General features: G+C 40.1%; 1 protein-coding gene across 1 annotated transcript in view; it reads right to left on the bottom strand.

The window, feature by feature from the left end:
- Positions 1-13,158, bottom strand: part of MYO3A (myosin IIIA) — a 187,696-nt gene that overhangs the window by 69,205 nt on the left and 105,333 nt on the right. Inside the window, exons 17-19 of the mRNA XM_024208648.1 lie at positions 10,855-10,981; positions 9,763-9,973; positions 8,885-9,032 (exon numbers count right to left, since the gene is read on the bottom strand). Of these exons, the coding sequence (XP_024064416.1) occupies positions 8,885-9,032; positions 9,763-9,973; positions 10,855-10,981 (486 nt within the window). The remainder of the gene's footprint in view (positions 1-8,884; positions 9,033-9,762; positions 9,974-10,854; positions 10,982-13,158) is intronic.

Here is a 13,158-nt window from a genome sequence, read left to right as displayed (position 1 = left end):
TTCACCATATTATGATTAAATATGAGACAGGAGAAAAAACTAATATGACAAGTATTATAAAGCTATAATGAAAGAGATTTTATTTGTATTAATTTCTAACATGCCATAAACCAAGCACTGAGTCAGCTGCAAGCCCCAGTGATGTTTCACAGCATCTGAATTCCCTAAAATAGTTTCTACTCATTGAGAGGATATCACACAATTCACAAGACAATATTCACATAGATAGGATGTCACAAGGAATGACTGCACTATATTGGAGTATGTGGGCTCTTATTTTATGCTGTGTCTACTGTGATCAAACTAGGTAATATTACCCTGTGCAGATTTGCTGCACTTAAATCAACAGGGACAATATTATTAAATGCAGTTGTAATTTTGTTTTGTACTAATAGAAAACAACTGGGTCATGAAGTAATGCCACTTTGTTGATGTGATGATATGAAGTCCCCTTAGTTTAAAGATTAACTTTAGGAACTTATTCAGAACCTGCCTTTTACCATCTTACTAAAGCAAAAGATGCAATTGTAAAATTAAAAATAAATGTGAGAGACAAGGTGGGTGAGGTAGTATCTTTTACTGGACCAACTTCTGTTGGCGAAAGAGTCAAGCTTTCAAGCTACACAGAGCTCTGCAGACCTGAAGAAGAACTCTATGTAGCTTGAAAGCTTGGCTCTTTCGCCAACAGAAGTTGGTCCAATAAAAAAATATTACCTCATCCACCTTGTCTCTCCAATATCCTGGGACTAACACAGCTACAACACCACCGCAAACAAAAATGAATGTTGCACGTGCCTTATCCAAAAGCACATTAGGTTAGGGTACTCCTGACCAATGCATTTATCATCTGTATTAGCGTGCATCAAATTCCACTGGCATGCTCATATAATGGGTCACAACGAGTAGGGCAGTCTTCTGAAATATACTGTGCCAAGCATCACAATTCATATCTTTGCTAACACAATACAACCAGGGCTGAAATAACCAGAATTTATGGAAAAACAGAAAAGCTGTCCATCTGGCCAATAACACCTAGATCACCTCTATGAAGATTCCTATCATTCCTGCATGGAGAGAAAAGTCAGCTCCCTCCACTGTAGTGTCACTTCCCTGGACCACACAGACCCCTTTCTGCAGGGTCAAGTGAAAACATGCTTTGTCCTCCCACAGTCCCAAGGTCCATGGAAATGCTGGCAGCTTGGGCCCGTCTCCGGGCAGGAGAAATGCCCTCTTTAGGGCACTTCTCTAGGCTGCTGAGGCTGTATTTCGCTTCGCAAAGCACAATGGTTTGTGTTAAACAGTAAGTTCTTTTGTTCTCAACTTTACGTCTACCCAGAAGTACACAAACTAGCTGCAGCAGGCAACTCTCTGCTCTAACAGGCATTCTGAGCCCAATGCTGCTAGGTGAAGAGTGACCCTTCAGCCTCACTTACTACCCTTACACAACAAAACAAGCTACTCCACACACAGGCTGGGGGGAAGCTCTGGCAGCACAGTGCCTTCAGAATCATGGAGTTAGAGACCAAGATGTTGGGCCAGAGACACGGTGTTTCTGTGTGGATGGCCCTGCCTCCTGTCAATCCCCAGGACCTGCAGAGTTGAGGGGCAGTTCATTGCACATCTTGCAGGGTTTGTTCCCCTTGATTCAAGACAATTCTATGATTAGACCCTCACAAGGTTTCCCCCTACTTTTCCCCCCTCAGCCTCTATCTACCTCAGACCCAAAGCTATATCCTGACTTAAACATAGTGGGATAAATTCATTCTTTATTGTTACCCCATTTATGTCAAAGGGATGGATTTCAATCCAGATTTCCTATTTCTCACCTGTAGATTAGACAAATTCCCCTCTCGCAGTTGCCATACAATTAGTCATGTGTAGAGATGGTGTGAACAGCTACTGTCAGATTGAGTACGTCCTCAGTCTTTGGATGTGCTGAACTAACATTCCCTGGGTCCTTGGCCACATCCCCTCTCTGGCCAGTGACTTCAGCTTTTGGGGCTTTACTAATTGGGTCCATGCTCCCCAGTAGAGTAGTTTTACACCTTACACTGCTGTGATCCTCTCACCCCTGGCTAGACTTTCTGCCAACAGGATGATGTGCATCTGGTGATCCATCGGCAGAATCCAGGAGTGAATCTGGCCCACTATTTGCAGAGAATTTAAAAAAAATGTTCCTCAAAATAAAGAGGCAGCACTTATCCCAATCTTCATTTCTTCCACTCAGAAAGCCTGGGAAAGAGACCAGCTTTACACTGTGCCTGTAGGGTTAACAAATGGAGTCTGTTAGACCGGTGGGAAAAGTGAAGCTCAGAATTGAAGATCTTCTCCCCTTGCTATCAGCCCCACATGGTTACATTTAGGGACTGTTAGCCCAAGTGCCTGTGCTGACCTCAATTTCCATGGCAGCTCATGGAAAGAGAATTGGGGTCTCATATAAACAGGAATGAAACAAGCCACTTAAAGGAAGAATTAGATCTGTACCTTATTTACATACAGTGCCAAAGATGTGCAATAATATGTACAAAAATATAGGTGGATACTTCCCTGTTATGAAGAGCTTACAATGCACATGGAGGAGGCGCTGCTTTTCAAATGGAAGTATGTTTATATGTAATACCATTTTTCAGTTTTGAAATTTATTTCAGAGCTCATTAAATATGCCAGTGTGACAATGCTAAAAATGCTAAAAACCAAAGCCCAAGTCACTTCATCTTTCTGTGCATGCGTTTCCCTAGCTGGAAATGGAGATGATACTTCCTTCCTTTGATGTCCAATGATGAAAAGCACTACGTATATAAGAGCTACATATTATCATTATGATCATCAGCCCTAGTTATTATCCCTGGAATTGGTACAGCATAGGCAAAGGCAGCACAGACTACCCCAGAAATGTGCCACCTCCATCAGCGTAGGAATAATTTAGTCTTCCATGTTCATTCAGTTATTGGCTTCATTTCTCAGATTGCCAAAAAGCAAGCCACTTAAGTCAATTGTGGTGTTGGTTTTTGTTATGAAGATGCCCGTTCAGTGAGAACTGGACTAAGACCAACCCACTTGACCTAGGCCACCAACCACACAGAGATATGTTCAATTTTAACCACTTTGACCTGGTGTGAAGTTGATCAAATAATCTGGGGAAGAGGGAAGGACTCATATATTGACAAGGCTGCGCTCCTTTCTTTAGAAGAATGAAGAGAGAAAAACTGTATTGTTTAATTTTGTACAACACGGTGATAAGTGCTATATAAAAGCCTAAGATAGAAGGGAAATACTCCCACAGATGTTTATAGACCCAACCACCATTCAGTCCCTTTGTATTTTTCATTTGCAAATTGATAAATGTATTCCATTAATTATCTAGGATTATAATTTAAAAAGAAACCACACACATGCACACAAAACCACTAAGGATTCACAGTCAAAAAACAATGCTATCCACATTTTACAAAAGATATGCTGGCACATTGCTTTATGCCAAAATTCAGTTGGCTGTAAGCATTCTGGAGGCTCAGAACTCAAAGAGTTGGAGGATTCTAAATGGCCCATGATTACATTATTTATTTCTCCCCCTTTGAATATCTTAAATGAGAAATGAAAGTTGTAGAGCAGATGTGCCTATCATAGCTTAAATGTGTTTAGGAAATGTTACACAAATTATGGTAGTTCAATGTGCAAAACAAAGCACCACTATATACACAAAGGAAATCACAGACATTTAGAAAGATTTACACATCCACATAGATTTTAGACTGAGGATTTTTTCATGACTTTTGAAATCTATACTTTTCACCACTTTTTTAGATTATTATAGAAGAGACTGAATTTGCATGATTTGTAATAGCATTGAAGGCCACAGTTGAAATCTATAAAGCTTTTAGCTTATGATAAGTTCAACTGTAAATGAGAATAAAACACCTCACTTCCAACAAGAGAAGTCAATGCAATGCCCTCAGTTTCTGCTGGTAATAGTCTACTACTAAGCATAACTTCTACATATCAGTATTGAAATCACATGTTACAAATTAAGACCTTTGACCATGCAAATCCTTACACATGTGTAAAGTCAGCTGTGTACATAAGTGTAGTTTTGGTGTCATACTGACCTATTTGTACAAGTTATTGATTTGTACATGAACATAAACATTGAATTTCTGAACTTTTAATTTTATTCATTAATGAATTTTAAAATGGTATTTTGCTTCTTCCTATGTAGAGATATAAGCAACATAATATTTTATACTTTTCTTTCTCCTTTTCGTATGCTGACTTCTGAAGAAAGGGATATCGTAAACTTCAGTTAACAATCAGAGCATATCATATCAGTGCTAAACTTAGCAGATCCCATACAATTAACATTAAGATGCTGAACCACCTACTTTCTACATGATTGTTCTTGTGACATGGAACTGAAGCAATGTGCATGTCCCAAGCAGGGGAGAAGGGGATGTGTTATAATGGCCATTAATTATATTGTGAACTGTCCTTGAGCAACAGCCTTGCAATCAGTGACAACCTTATACTGAGATCACACTAGTCACTTCCTGGTTTTAAAGTGATAGGGTTTGATACTCAACTTCGCACTAATTTTTGTCTGTAGAGTTAGTTATGCATCACTTCAGCAGTAACCCCAGAGACTACTTTGAATACCCTGCAAGATAATGTAAGGAAGTTTGCTATAGTATCAGGCCTGTTCTGATCCCTTTTAAATGTGGAACACACAACCTTATTAAACTAAGGGTATGTCTACACTACAAAATTAGTTCGATTTTATAGAAGTCGATTTTTAGAAATCGATTTTATACAGTCGATTGCGTACATCCACACTAAGCGCATTTAGTTGGCAGAGTGCGTCCTCACTACCGTGGCTAGCATCGACTTACAGAGTGGTGCATTGTGGGTAGCTATCCCACAGTTCCCGCAGTCTCCATTGCCCATTGGAATTCTGGGTTAAGCTCCCAATGCCTGATGGGGCAAAAACATTGTCGCGGGTGGTTTCGGGTACATGTCATCAGTCGCCCCTCCCTCCATGAAAGCAACAGCAGACAATTGTTTCACGCCTTTTTTCCTGGGTTACCTGTGCAGACGCCATAGCACGGCAAGCATGGAGCCTGCTCAGCTCACCATCACCACTGTTGTTGCAAGCTGGAGGCTTCTGCCTCAGGCTGCTCTCCCAGCCGGTAGCACCGCGCGGTCGCACCTACCCCAGCCTACCCCTTACTCCCATGGCTCATGAAGCCTGGACAGTAGTAAGGAGCTTTTCAGCTATAGGCTGAGCAATTGCAGAATGGTGGTATAATGTGCCTTTGGACGTTTAAAAGCTCGCTGGCGCTGTTGGTCAGACCTCAGCGCAACCAACATTCCCACTGTTATTGCTGCTTGCTGTGCTCTCCATATCTGTGAGAGTAAGGGGGAGATGTTTATGGTGGGTTGGGAGGTTGAGGCAAATTGCCTGGTGTCCAATTTTGAGCAGCCAGACACCAGGGCGATTAGAAGAGAACAGCAAGGTGCGCTGCCCATCAGAGAGCCTTTGAAAACCAGTTTCATGACTGGTCAGGCTTCGGTGTGACAGTTGTGTGTGTTTCTCCTTGATGCAAACCTGCCCCCTTTGTTGATTTTAATTCCCTGTAAGCCAACCACCCTCCATCCTTTGAAATAAAGTAACTATTGTTTTGAAACCATGTATTCTTTCTTTATTAATTAAAAAAAAAAAAAAGAGATAACAGACAAGGTAGCCGGGGTGGGGTGGGGGTGGAGGGAAGGACAAGGCCACATTGCTTATTGTAGCCACACTAAAAATCAAATTGTTTGAATTACAGCCTTCTGTTGCTTGGCCATCCTCTGGAGTGGAGTGGCTGGGTGCCGGAGCCTCCCCCCGCGTTCTTCGGCATCTGGGTGAGGAGGCTATGGAACATGGGGAGAAGGGTAGGCGGTTATACAGTGGATGCAGCGGGGGTCTGTGATCTTGTTGGCTTTCCTGCAGCTCCAAGAGATGCTTCATCATGTCCGTTTGCTCCCCAACAGACGCTTTATCATGTCCGTTTGCTCCCTCATTAGCCTCAGCATCGCATCCTGCCTCTGCTCTTCACGCTCACTTAATTCTTTCCTGGCCTCTGCCACTGAATGCTTCCATGCATTAAGCTGTGCCCTATCAGTGCGGGAGGACTGCATGAGCTCAGAAAACATGTCATTGCGAGTGCATTTTTTTTCGCCTTCTAATCTGCAATAACCTCAGGGACAGAGATGATAGAGGGAGCGTAGAAACATTCTACACTCTACGATTCTGGGGGGACTGTATGGTCACCTGTGATGCTGAGTTTGCCACGCTGACCAAACAGGAAATTCAAAAGTTCCCGGGGCTTTTCCTGTGTACCTGGCTAGTGCATCGAAGTTCAAAGTGCTGTCCAGAGCGGTCACTATGGAGCACTCTGGGATAGCTCCCGGAGGCCAATACCGTTGATTTGTGTCCACACTACCCCAAATTTGACCCAGCAAGGTCGATTTTAGCGCTATGCCCCTTGTTGGGGAGGAGTACAGAAGTCGATTTTAAGAGCCCTTTAGGTGGACGGAACAGGGTTGGTTGTGTGGACGCAGTCATTTTAAAATCAACCTAACGCGGCTACATTCAACCTAACCCGATAGTGTAGACCAGGGCTAAGGGATAACACAAGAACATTTGAGTCAACTCATGCCTGGCCAGCAGTCTACATATAAAGATACCCAAAGGAAACTGAAGGCAGATTACACTTGAATAGAGTGGAGCCCAAGGCAAGGTAAGCACATTAAAGGTGGGTAGTAAAGAAGATGGAGAGAGAGACTGGGAACCTTTGTGTCTGAGCACACCCTAGAACATGGATGTCTGTCAACTGCAAAGCCCTTTGTCCTGCAGTGAACAGAATGATGGTTCAATGCTAATTACAGAAGCGTCTGTGTTAAATAGCTGAGGAGCATCTGCTGTGAAAATTCTGTGTTTGATTACAAAATTTCTCTTCTCTTATGGCTTTTCTACACTTGATAGTTAACACAGATTAAGGTAGGATGTGAATTTAAAGTGCAGTAGTTTTTTCTGAATAACTCCACTGTGTGGACACTCTTATTCCAGAAAGAAGTGTAGCCTCGTTATCGTTTCCCCAGATGTTGGGTTTTTAATACAGGGAAGTGGCAGATAATGGTTGGCTTCTTTGGTGGACTGAGCTTTGTTGCCTGAGAGTATTACTATTGTGACTGATGCATGGAGATATTCCAGGGTGGGTGATAGAGCCTCCTTTCACAGGATTTTTAAACTGCTTATTCCAGAATAAGAGTGTCTACACATGGCATTAATTAGGAACAGTTAATCAAGGACAAGCCCTTACATATGGTGGAATGTACTAGTAGTTGCACATTCTGCATGCTTTAATCTGCAGGGCAGACAATGGCTTTAAGACTTCTTTAATAGTTAATTTTCACATTGCTTTCTAGCATACATTTTCTAGTTATACTTCTAGAAGTTTATTAACCAAGATCTTAAAAAAAACAACCTTTGAGTCAATATACAAAGAAGCAGCTGTTCTTTGTATATTGTTCCAATCTGCTGCTGTTCTCTCTTCACACCGTGGCCATTAAATCCTTTAAGACCCCAAAGGCAGCAGTAGCCAACTACTCAGACTTTTGTGATCTACATCTTGGGTGCATCTGGAGTCTTTGGCACCAAAACTGTTGAAGTGGTTGCCACAGACAAAGTCAAACCATCTTTGGCTTAGAGGAATCCAAGACAAAAGTTGATCCTTCTGGTGTAACTGGAAAATCTTCTTCATGAAGATATACAATCACTCCCAAAAGGCTACATCTAACTCCACATGATTATATTGCCTTTGAAATAATTGGAAACTATCAAATATGTTTGCCACAAAGTACTATTTTCCTTTTATTTATACACAAACACGAGAGAGAGAGAGAGAGAGCGAGAGAGACAGAGCGCAAGAGAGACATTTTCCCAAACTTACATCTCTATTATCTACAAAACCAACAATGATTAACAGTTGGGCAAAACCCTGCATTAGTATTAGTAATTAAAAATTATGAGGGTGGGTGACAAAATGCTTTTCAAAAATATATATCTGAAATTTCATCCAATAATGCAGAGAAAGCATCTTTTCACTCTCTAAACCTAAAATGTGAGGGTTGATTACCCAGGACATACAGTATTGGGCAGTACTTCTGTTTTTTGTTGAAACATGTTTTCTCAAATAAGAGAATTAATTGGCTAGCAATTTAAAACTGTTTAACTTAATTTTCATTTAATCCTTTTATAAACTCCTTATGGTCTTTTTACAGTTTTTCTACTGACCCTTTCAAGTTCATTAGCTTTCATAATTACAACACCTAATTTTTCCTCCATCTTTTAAATCAAATTATATAGTGTAATCAAAGTAAATCTTCCATCAGTTGGTTTAGGAGAACAAATTCCTAAATGAGATCCAAATAATTGTAATTATTCTGATTTTTATTATTGGAATTCAATGTTAAAAAGCTTATTAGCATGCTATTAGGAAAGTCATTCTTCAAAAAATATGTACTATATGGCATTTCTGCTTTTTGCTGTTGAACCATAAATTACATAGTACATATTATTCCTCAACAAAACAACAATGCATTTGAATCAAACCCATTATTGCTGTGCTCTGTTGCCTAGAAACTGTAAATTTGAAGTTTAATGCATTTTAGATGGACATTTAAATTACAAATAGCAATCCAACAGTTCTTCACATAATGTATAGACAGAAAGCAGTCTGTTATAGACTACTATTCTGTGCTTCTTAAGAAGAAAGAAGAGTTTAGCTTTTTCAGGTCAGATATTTTATGTTCAGTGCTACTAAGCTTGATAAAATATTTCCAAACCTACCTGTTCCCAGGCAAATACATGTTGATTGAAGTAGAACTGAATCTGTTCATTGGCAATGTTGATACACAGTTGTTCGAAAGAATTTTTTTTGAAATTTTCAAAGCCAAAGATATCAAGAATCCCAATGTTCAACCCATCATCATTTTTGCTGAAAAAAGGATTTAAAAAGCTCTTCAGATTTTTATCTCCGTTATTTTACATAATACCTAACTTCATTATTGTTTCAAGAAAATAAATAATGGGCCAAATTTATCACTGACCCTGGGAGTTACATAAGGATGAATTTTGCCCAATCAGATGAATCTTAATAGAATGATCAATTCTAATATGAAATACAATAATACATGTAAATCTAAGGATGACTGTATGTGTCAAACATGATTTATTTACTGTAAGGGTGGATAAACTCGGCTGGCAAAGACAAGCAGGATTTCCAATTTTAGGTTTAAACTAATATTAAATACATTTAAGCCTATCATGAAAAAAAAACAGACTATGGTTCACAAATGACACACAGTTGCTCTTTGTTTCTATGGTAATAAAATAGGCTTGTAATTAGATACTAGGTATTTCTTCCCTCAGATTATTTGCTCATAATGCTTAGAGCTGACTTTTCAAAATAGATTGTCTGCAGAGAGGCCCCTACGTTCATTTTTATGCACCGATATACCTGTTTTAAATATTAAGATTAAGATAGGAGTTTAAATTTGCAATGAGGTGCATGCAACAGGTATTTAGAAACCTAGCTTTAGGCACTGAAGTATGAAAATTTGACCTTACATGTTACTAGCAAAAAATCTGAAGAACATGTAATTACACAAATCATACATTTCATATTGCAAAGAGATAATTTTTCTACTGGAAAAATGTCCCTTTACCTTAAAAGTTTGTCTGGCTTGAGTAAAGTATTGATGCGATTGACTATCCAACTAAAGAGACGCCCATATAATGCTTTGGCCATGGCATCTCTGACATCAATAGCTTTTTCCACGGTGTTGGGACGGATAATGGTTTCCCCTCGAGTCACCACGCAGTAGGAGGTGAGAGCTTCTTGCAGTTCATCTGCCTGAATGCACAGCAAGGAAGCACCTAGGAAGTGAACAGATGTACTGTTACGACATACACATAATCCACAGGTATATTTTTGCAGGAAGGAGATATTTCTTAATTTCTAAGAGCTAGATTGTAACAGTACAATGTGTCCTGATTATGGGGCTGAGTGGAATTGTGCTGCCCTAAGAGCAGATGAGGGACTCAGTCATAATCTGTAGCTAATTCCCCTCTTGCTCCAGGGTGGGGAAGTCATGTGCACCAGCCCTTTCCCAGGTGCAGATTACTTTCCCTTAAGTGACAGCTCAGCCAGGCTGGCCAATGTGTTGGGGACAACATCAAGGCTCCACCCTCTCTCCACCCATTAGAATCATAGATGATTTGGGTTGGAGGAGACCTCAGAAGGTCATCTAGTCCAATCCCCTGCTCCCCCTCATTCATTCAGGAGGGGGAGTAGCAGCTTCCCTGTGGATGCTTTTCCACTGTAAGCCCATTGTGACCCACAAGGCAGGTAGCCCAGCTCTACCTCCTCTAGATAAACACTGTAGGAGGTAGAGCTGGTAAAAAAATAAAATTCAAAATTTTGATGACTTTTTCACAAAAAGTTTAAATGGTGACAAAAATCATGAAAATTTCATTTTGCTTTGCACACATCCCCGGTAACAGTCACGCTATCTGAATAAACTATGTGGACGGACACAAAAAGTAAATAATTTGTACACACATAAATATGAAAGAAACCCTTCTTTTTACATTTTTATTAATGTGGATTTGGCATGAATTGAACTGTTGTATTTTAATTAGTCTTGCAAAATTTCCATCTGAATACAGTTTTTATAGATAAATCTAATGTGATAAAATCTCCTGCCTGCTAAAACATTACAGAATTTCAATCTTAAATCAAAGGAAAGAGAACTCACAATTCTCAAGTGCGACTGGATTGGAAATATTGCTCTTGTCAATCATGTGCTCGGATACCACTGAAGAAAACTCAATGTTACCCACGTTTAAAATTGCAGCAAGAATACTGTACACACTGCCAAGTTCCTAAAAAGGAGATTAAAAATGTAGCCATTTATAGTCTTACATTTGGTACCTTAGGCTGCAATAACGGCCGGGTATTCTATACCCCGTTTCCATATCTTGAAGATAAGCATCTGTCCTGGGCCCTAACATGTTGCTATTGACTGCCTCCTCATTTATACTGGAGCCTGGACTGTCCTGGCGCACACACAGCTGAACAGGAGTCACTGGCTGACCAGATCAATGATCAAGGCAGCAGATACACATGAGATCTTATTTTAGTAAATTGATGCAATTGCCTGACAAGGTTGAGAACTCCTGCTCAGGACAAGTACAGTTAAATTAGCCATAGTATTTTCATCATGCTCTCCTCTCTCCATCAGTAAGACCAAAGCACCCCTATCCTTGAACCACTTCAGAGGCTTCTTCTCTGACATCTAATTCAAGCTCTTTGTTCTCACTTTCAAGGTCCTTCACTATCTTTATCTCCATCTCTATTTTTGCTCTCATTGCCTCTTACTCTCCTCACTCTGTGTTCAGTCTTCTTGCTTTACTGCTCCCTTTCCTCACTCCATGCCTTCTAGCACTCTGCCTCCCAAGCCTGGAGCAGTCTCATTCTTCTTGTTCACCATACACTCTCTTCCAGGAATACATCTATCCCATTCTCCTCATACCATACTCTATTGCTAGTCCCCAGGGGATGCCTGGCACCAAATAGGGGGCAAGGAGGAGGTGGGAATGTGGCCTAACCCCACTTCTGCAATAGCTTAGAACTAGATTAGCATGCAGGGAGGAGCAGGCTGCATCCCATAAAGGGATGCCATAGTGGTTGTGTTTCTCCCTCTGTGCACAAAAGAGTTCAGGAGCAACTCCATACCACCCCTTGCTGTGCCTGAAGGCATGATCTAGCCCTAAGGCTGGAAGCTTCTTGGAACAAAGAATGAGTTTTACAACAGGTCGAATCCTGTGCCCACTGAAGTCAATGGAAACAGTGCTTCAATAGGAGAAGAATCAGACCCTATATAGTCCTGATTCAGGGAAACACTTATTCAGGTCCTTAAGCTCATCCACATTCCGGATAACACTTTAAACACACACTTCATTTTAAGCATGTGCCTAAATCCCATTGTATTCAAGTTAAGCATGTGCTTAAGTGCTGTCCTGAATGAGGATTTTTTCCTGATCTGGGGCCAGTGTTTGTAATCACAATGTAAATTTTAGGTGACATATATAGTAAGTGACCTTAAATAATAATGAATGATAAGTAAAATTGTAATAGTAATAGATAAAGTAATGCTTTCCTTGTGGTTTTGGCTTTGATCTAGCTGTAAACTTGAATACCCATCTCCATATTTGGTAATTTCTGGTCATTTTCTAAGCAGAGTCAGCCAGTTTTAGTTTCTGTAATGTAGACTAGGATTAAAGTAGAATTTGGGGCTATTATTTTTCTTAAGGGTGCAGAGTATTGGACAAGCATTTTATCAGATGGGCTACTCATCACTCCACAGCATTTTATATCATAATATTTTGTAACATGCTGGCATCAATTATTCAGATAAAATCCTTAATTACCTTTAATTGCTCAAAAATATTTGATCTTATTTTCAACACTTTCAGAATTGAATCCAGCACAAATCCAATACTTAATGAAAATGAATTATTCCAGTTACTCCAAAGCCAACTAAAAAAGCTCACTCTAAAAATTACTCTTAGGATGACTGGCAAACAGTATGTATGTTTGTAAAGTGATTATTTTCATTTCAAGCCTAAGAATGTGGAGGAAATTCAAAGAAATGGATAACTTGACTTTTGCCATTATGTTGTATAATGGGTATAGCAACAGACATTTCTGTGTCCTTTTCCAGTAGGTGTTAAATCTGGTTGATCTGTCTAGTACAGAATGATTATTGTGCACCCCAGGCAGTCCTTTCCTCTTACTTTTGTCATGCAGTCTTAAGTAAAACAGTGTGAGTTTAGGACAGAGAGCAAAGTATAGAGTATGTAGTTACCATTACAGCATGCTAGCCAGTTTAAAAGAGAGACTTCATAAAAAACATGTCGGCTGCATTTTAATCAGAATGCACAAGACTATGTTCGCAAAAAGAACAGGAGTACTTGTGGCACCTTAGAGACTAACAAATTTATTAGAGCATGAGCTTTCGTGGGCTACAGCCCACTTCTTCGGATGCATCCGAAGAAGT

Source organism: Terrapene carolina, unplaced genomic scaffold (genome assembly GCF_002925995.2).
Source record: "Terrapene carolina triunguis isolate 2854851 unplaced genomic scaffold, T_m_triunguis-2.0 Scaffold84, whole genome shotgun sequence".
NCBI classification, from domain to species: domain Eukaryota; kingdom Metazoa; phylum Chordata; order Testudines; family Emydidae; genus Terrapene; species Terrapene triunguis.
This window is presented reverse-complemented; position numbering and strand designations above follow the sequence as displayed.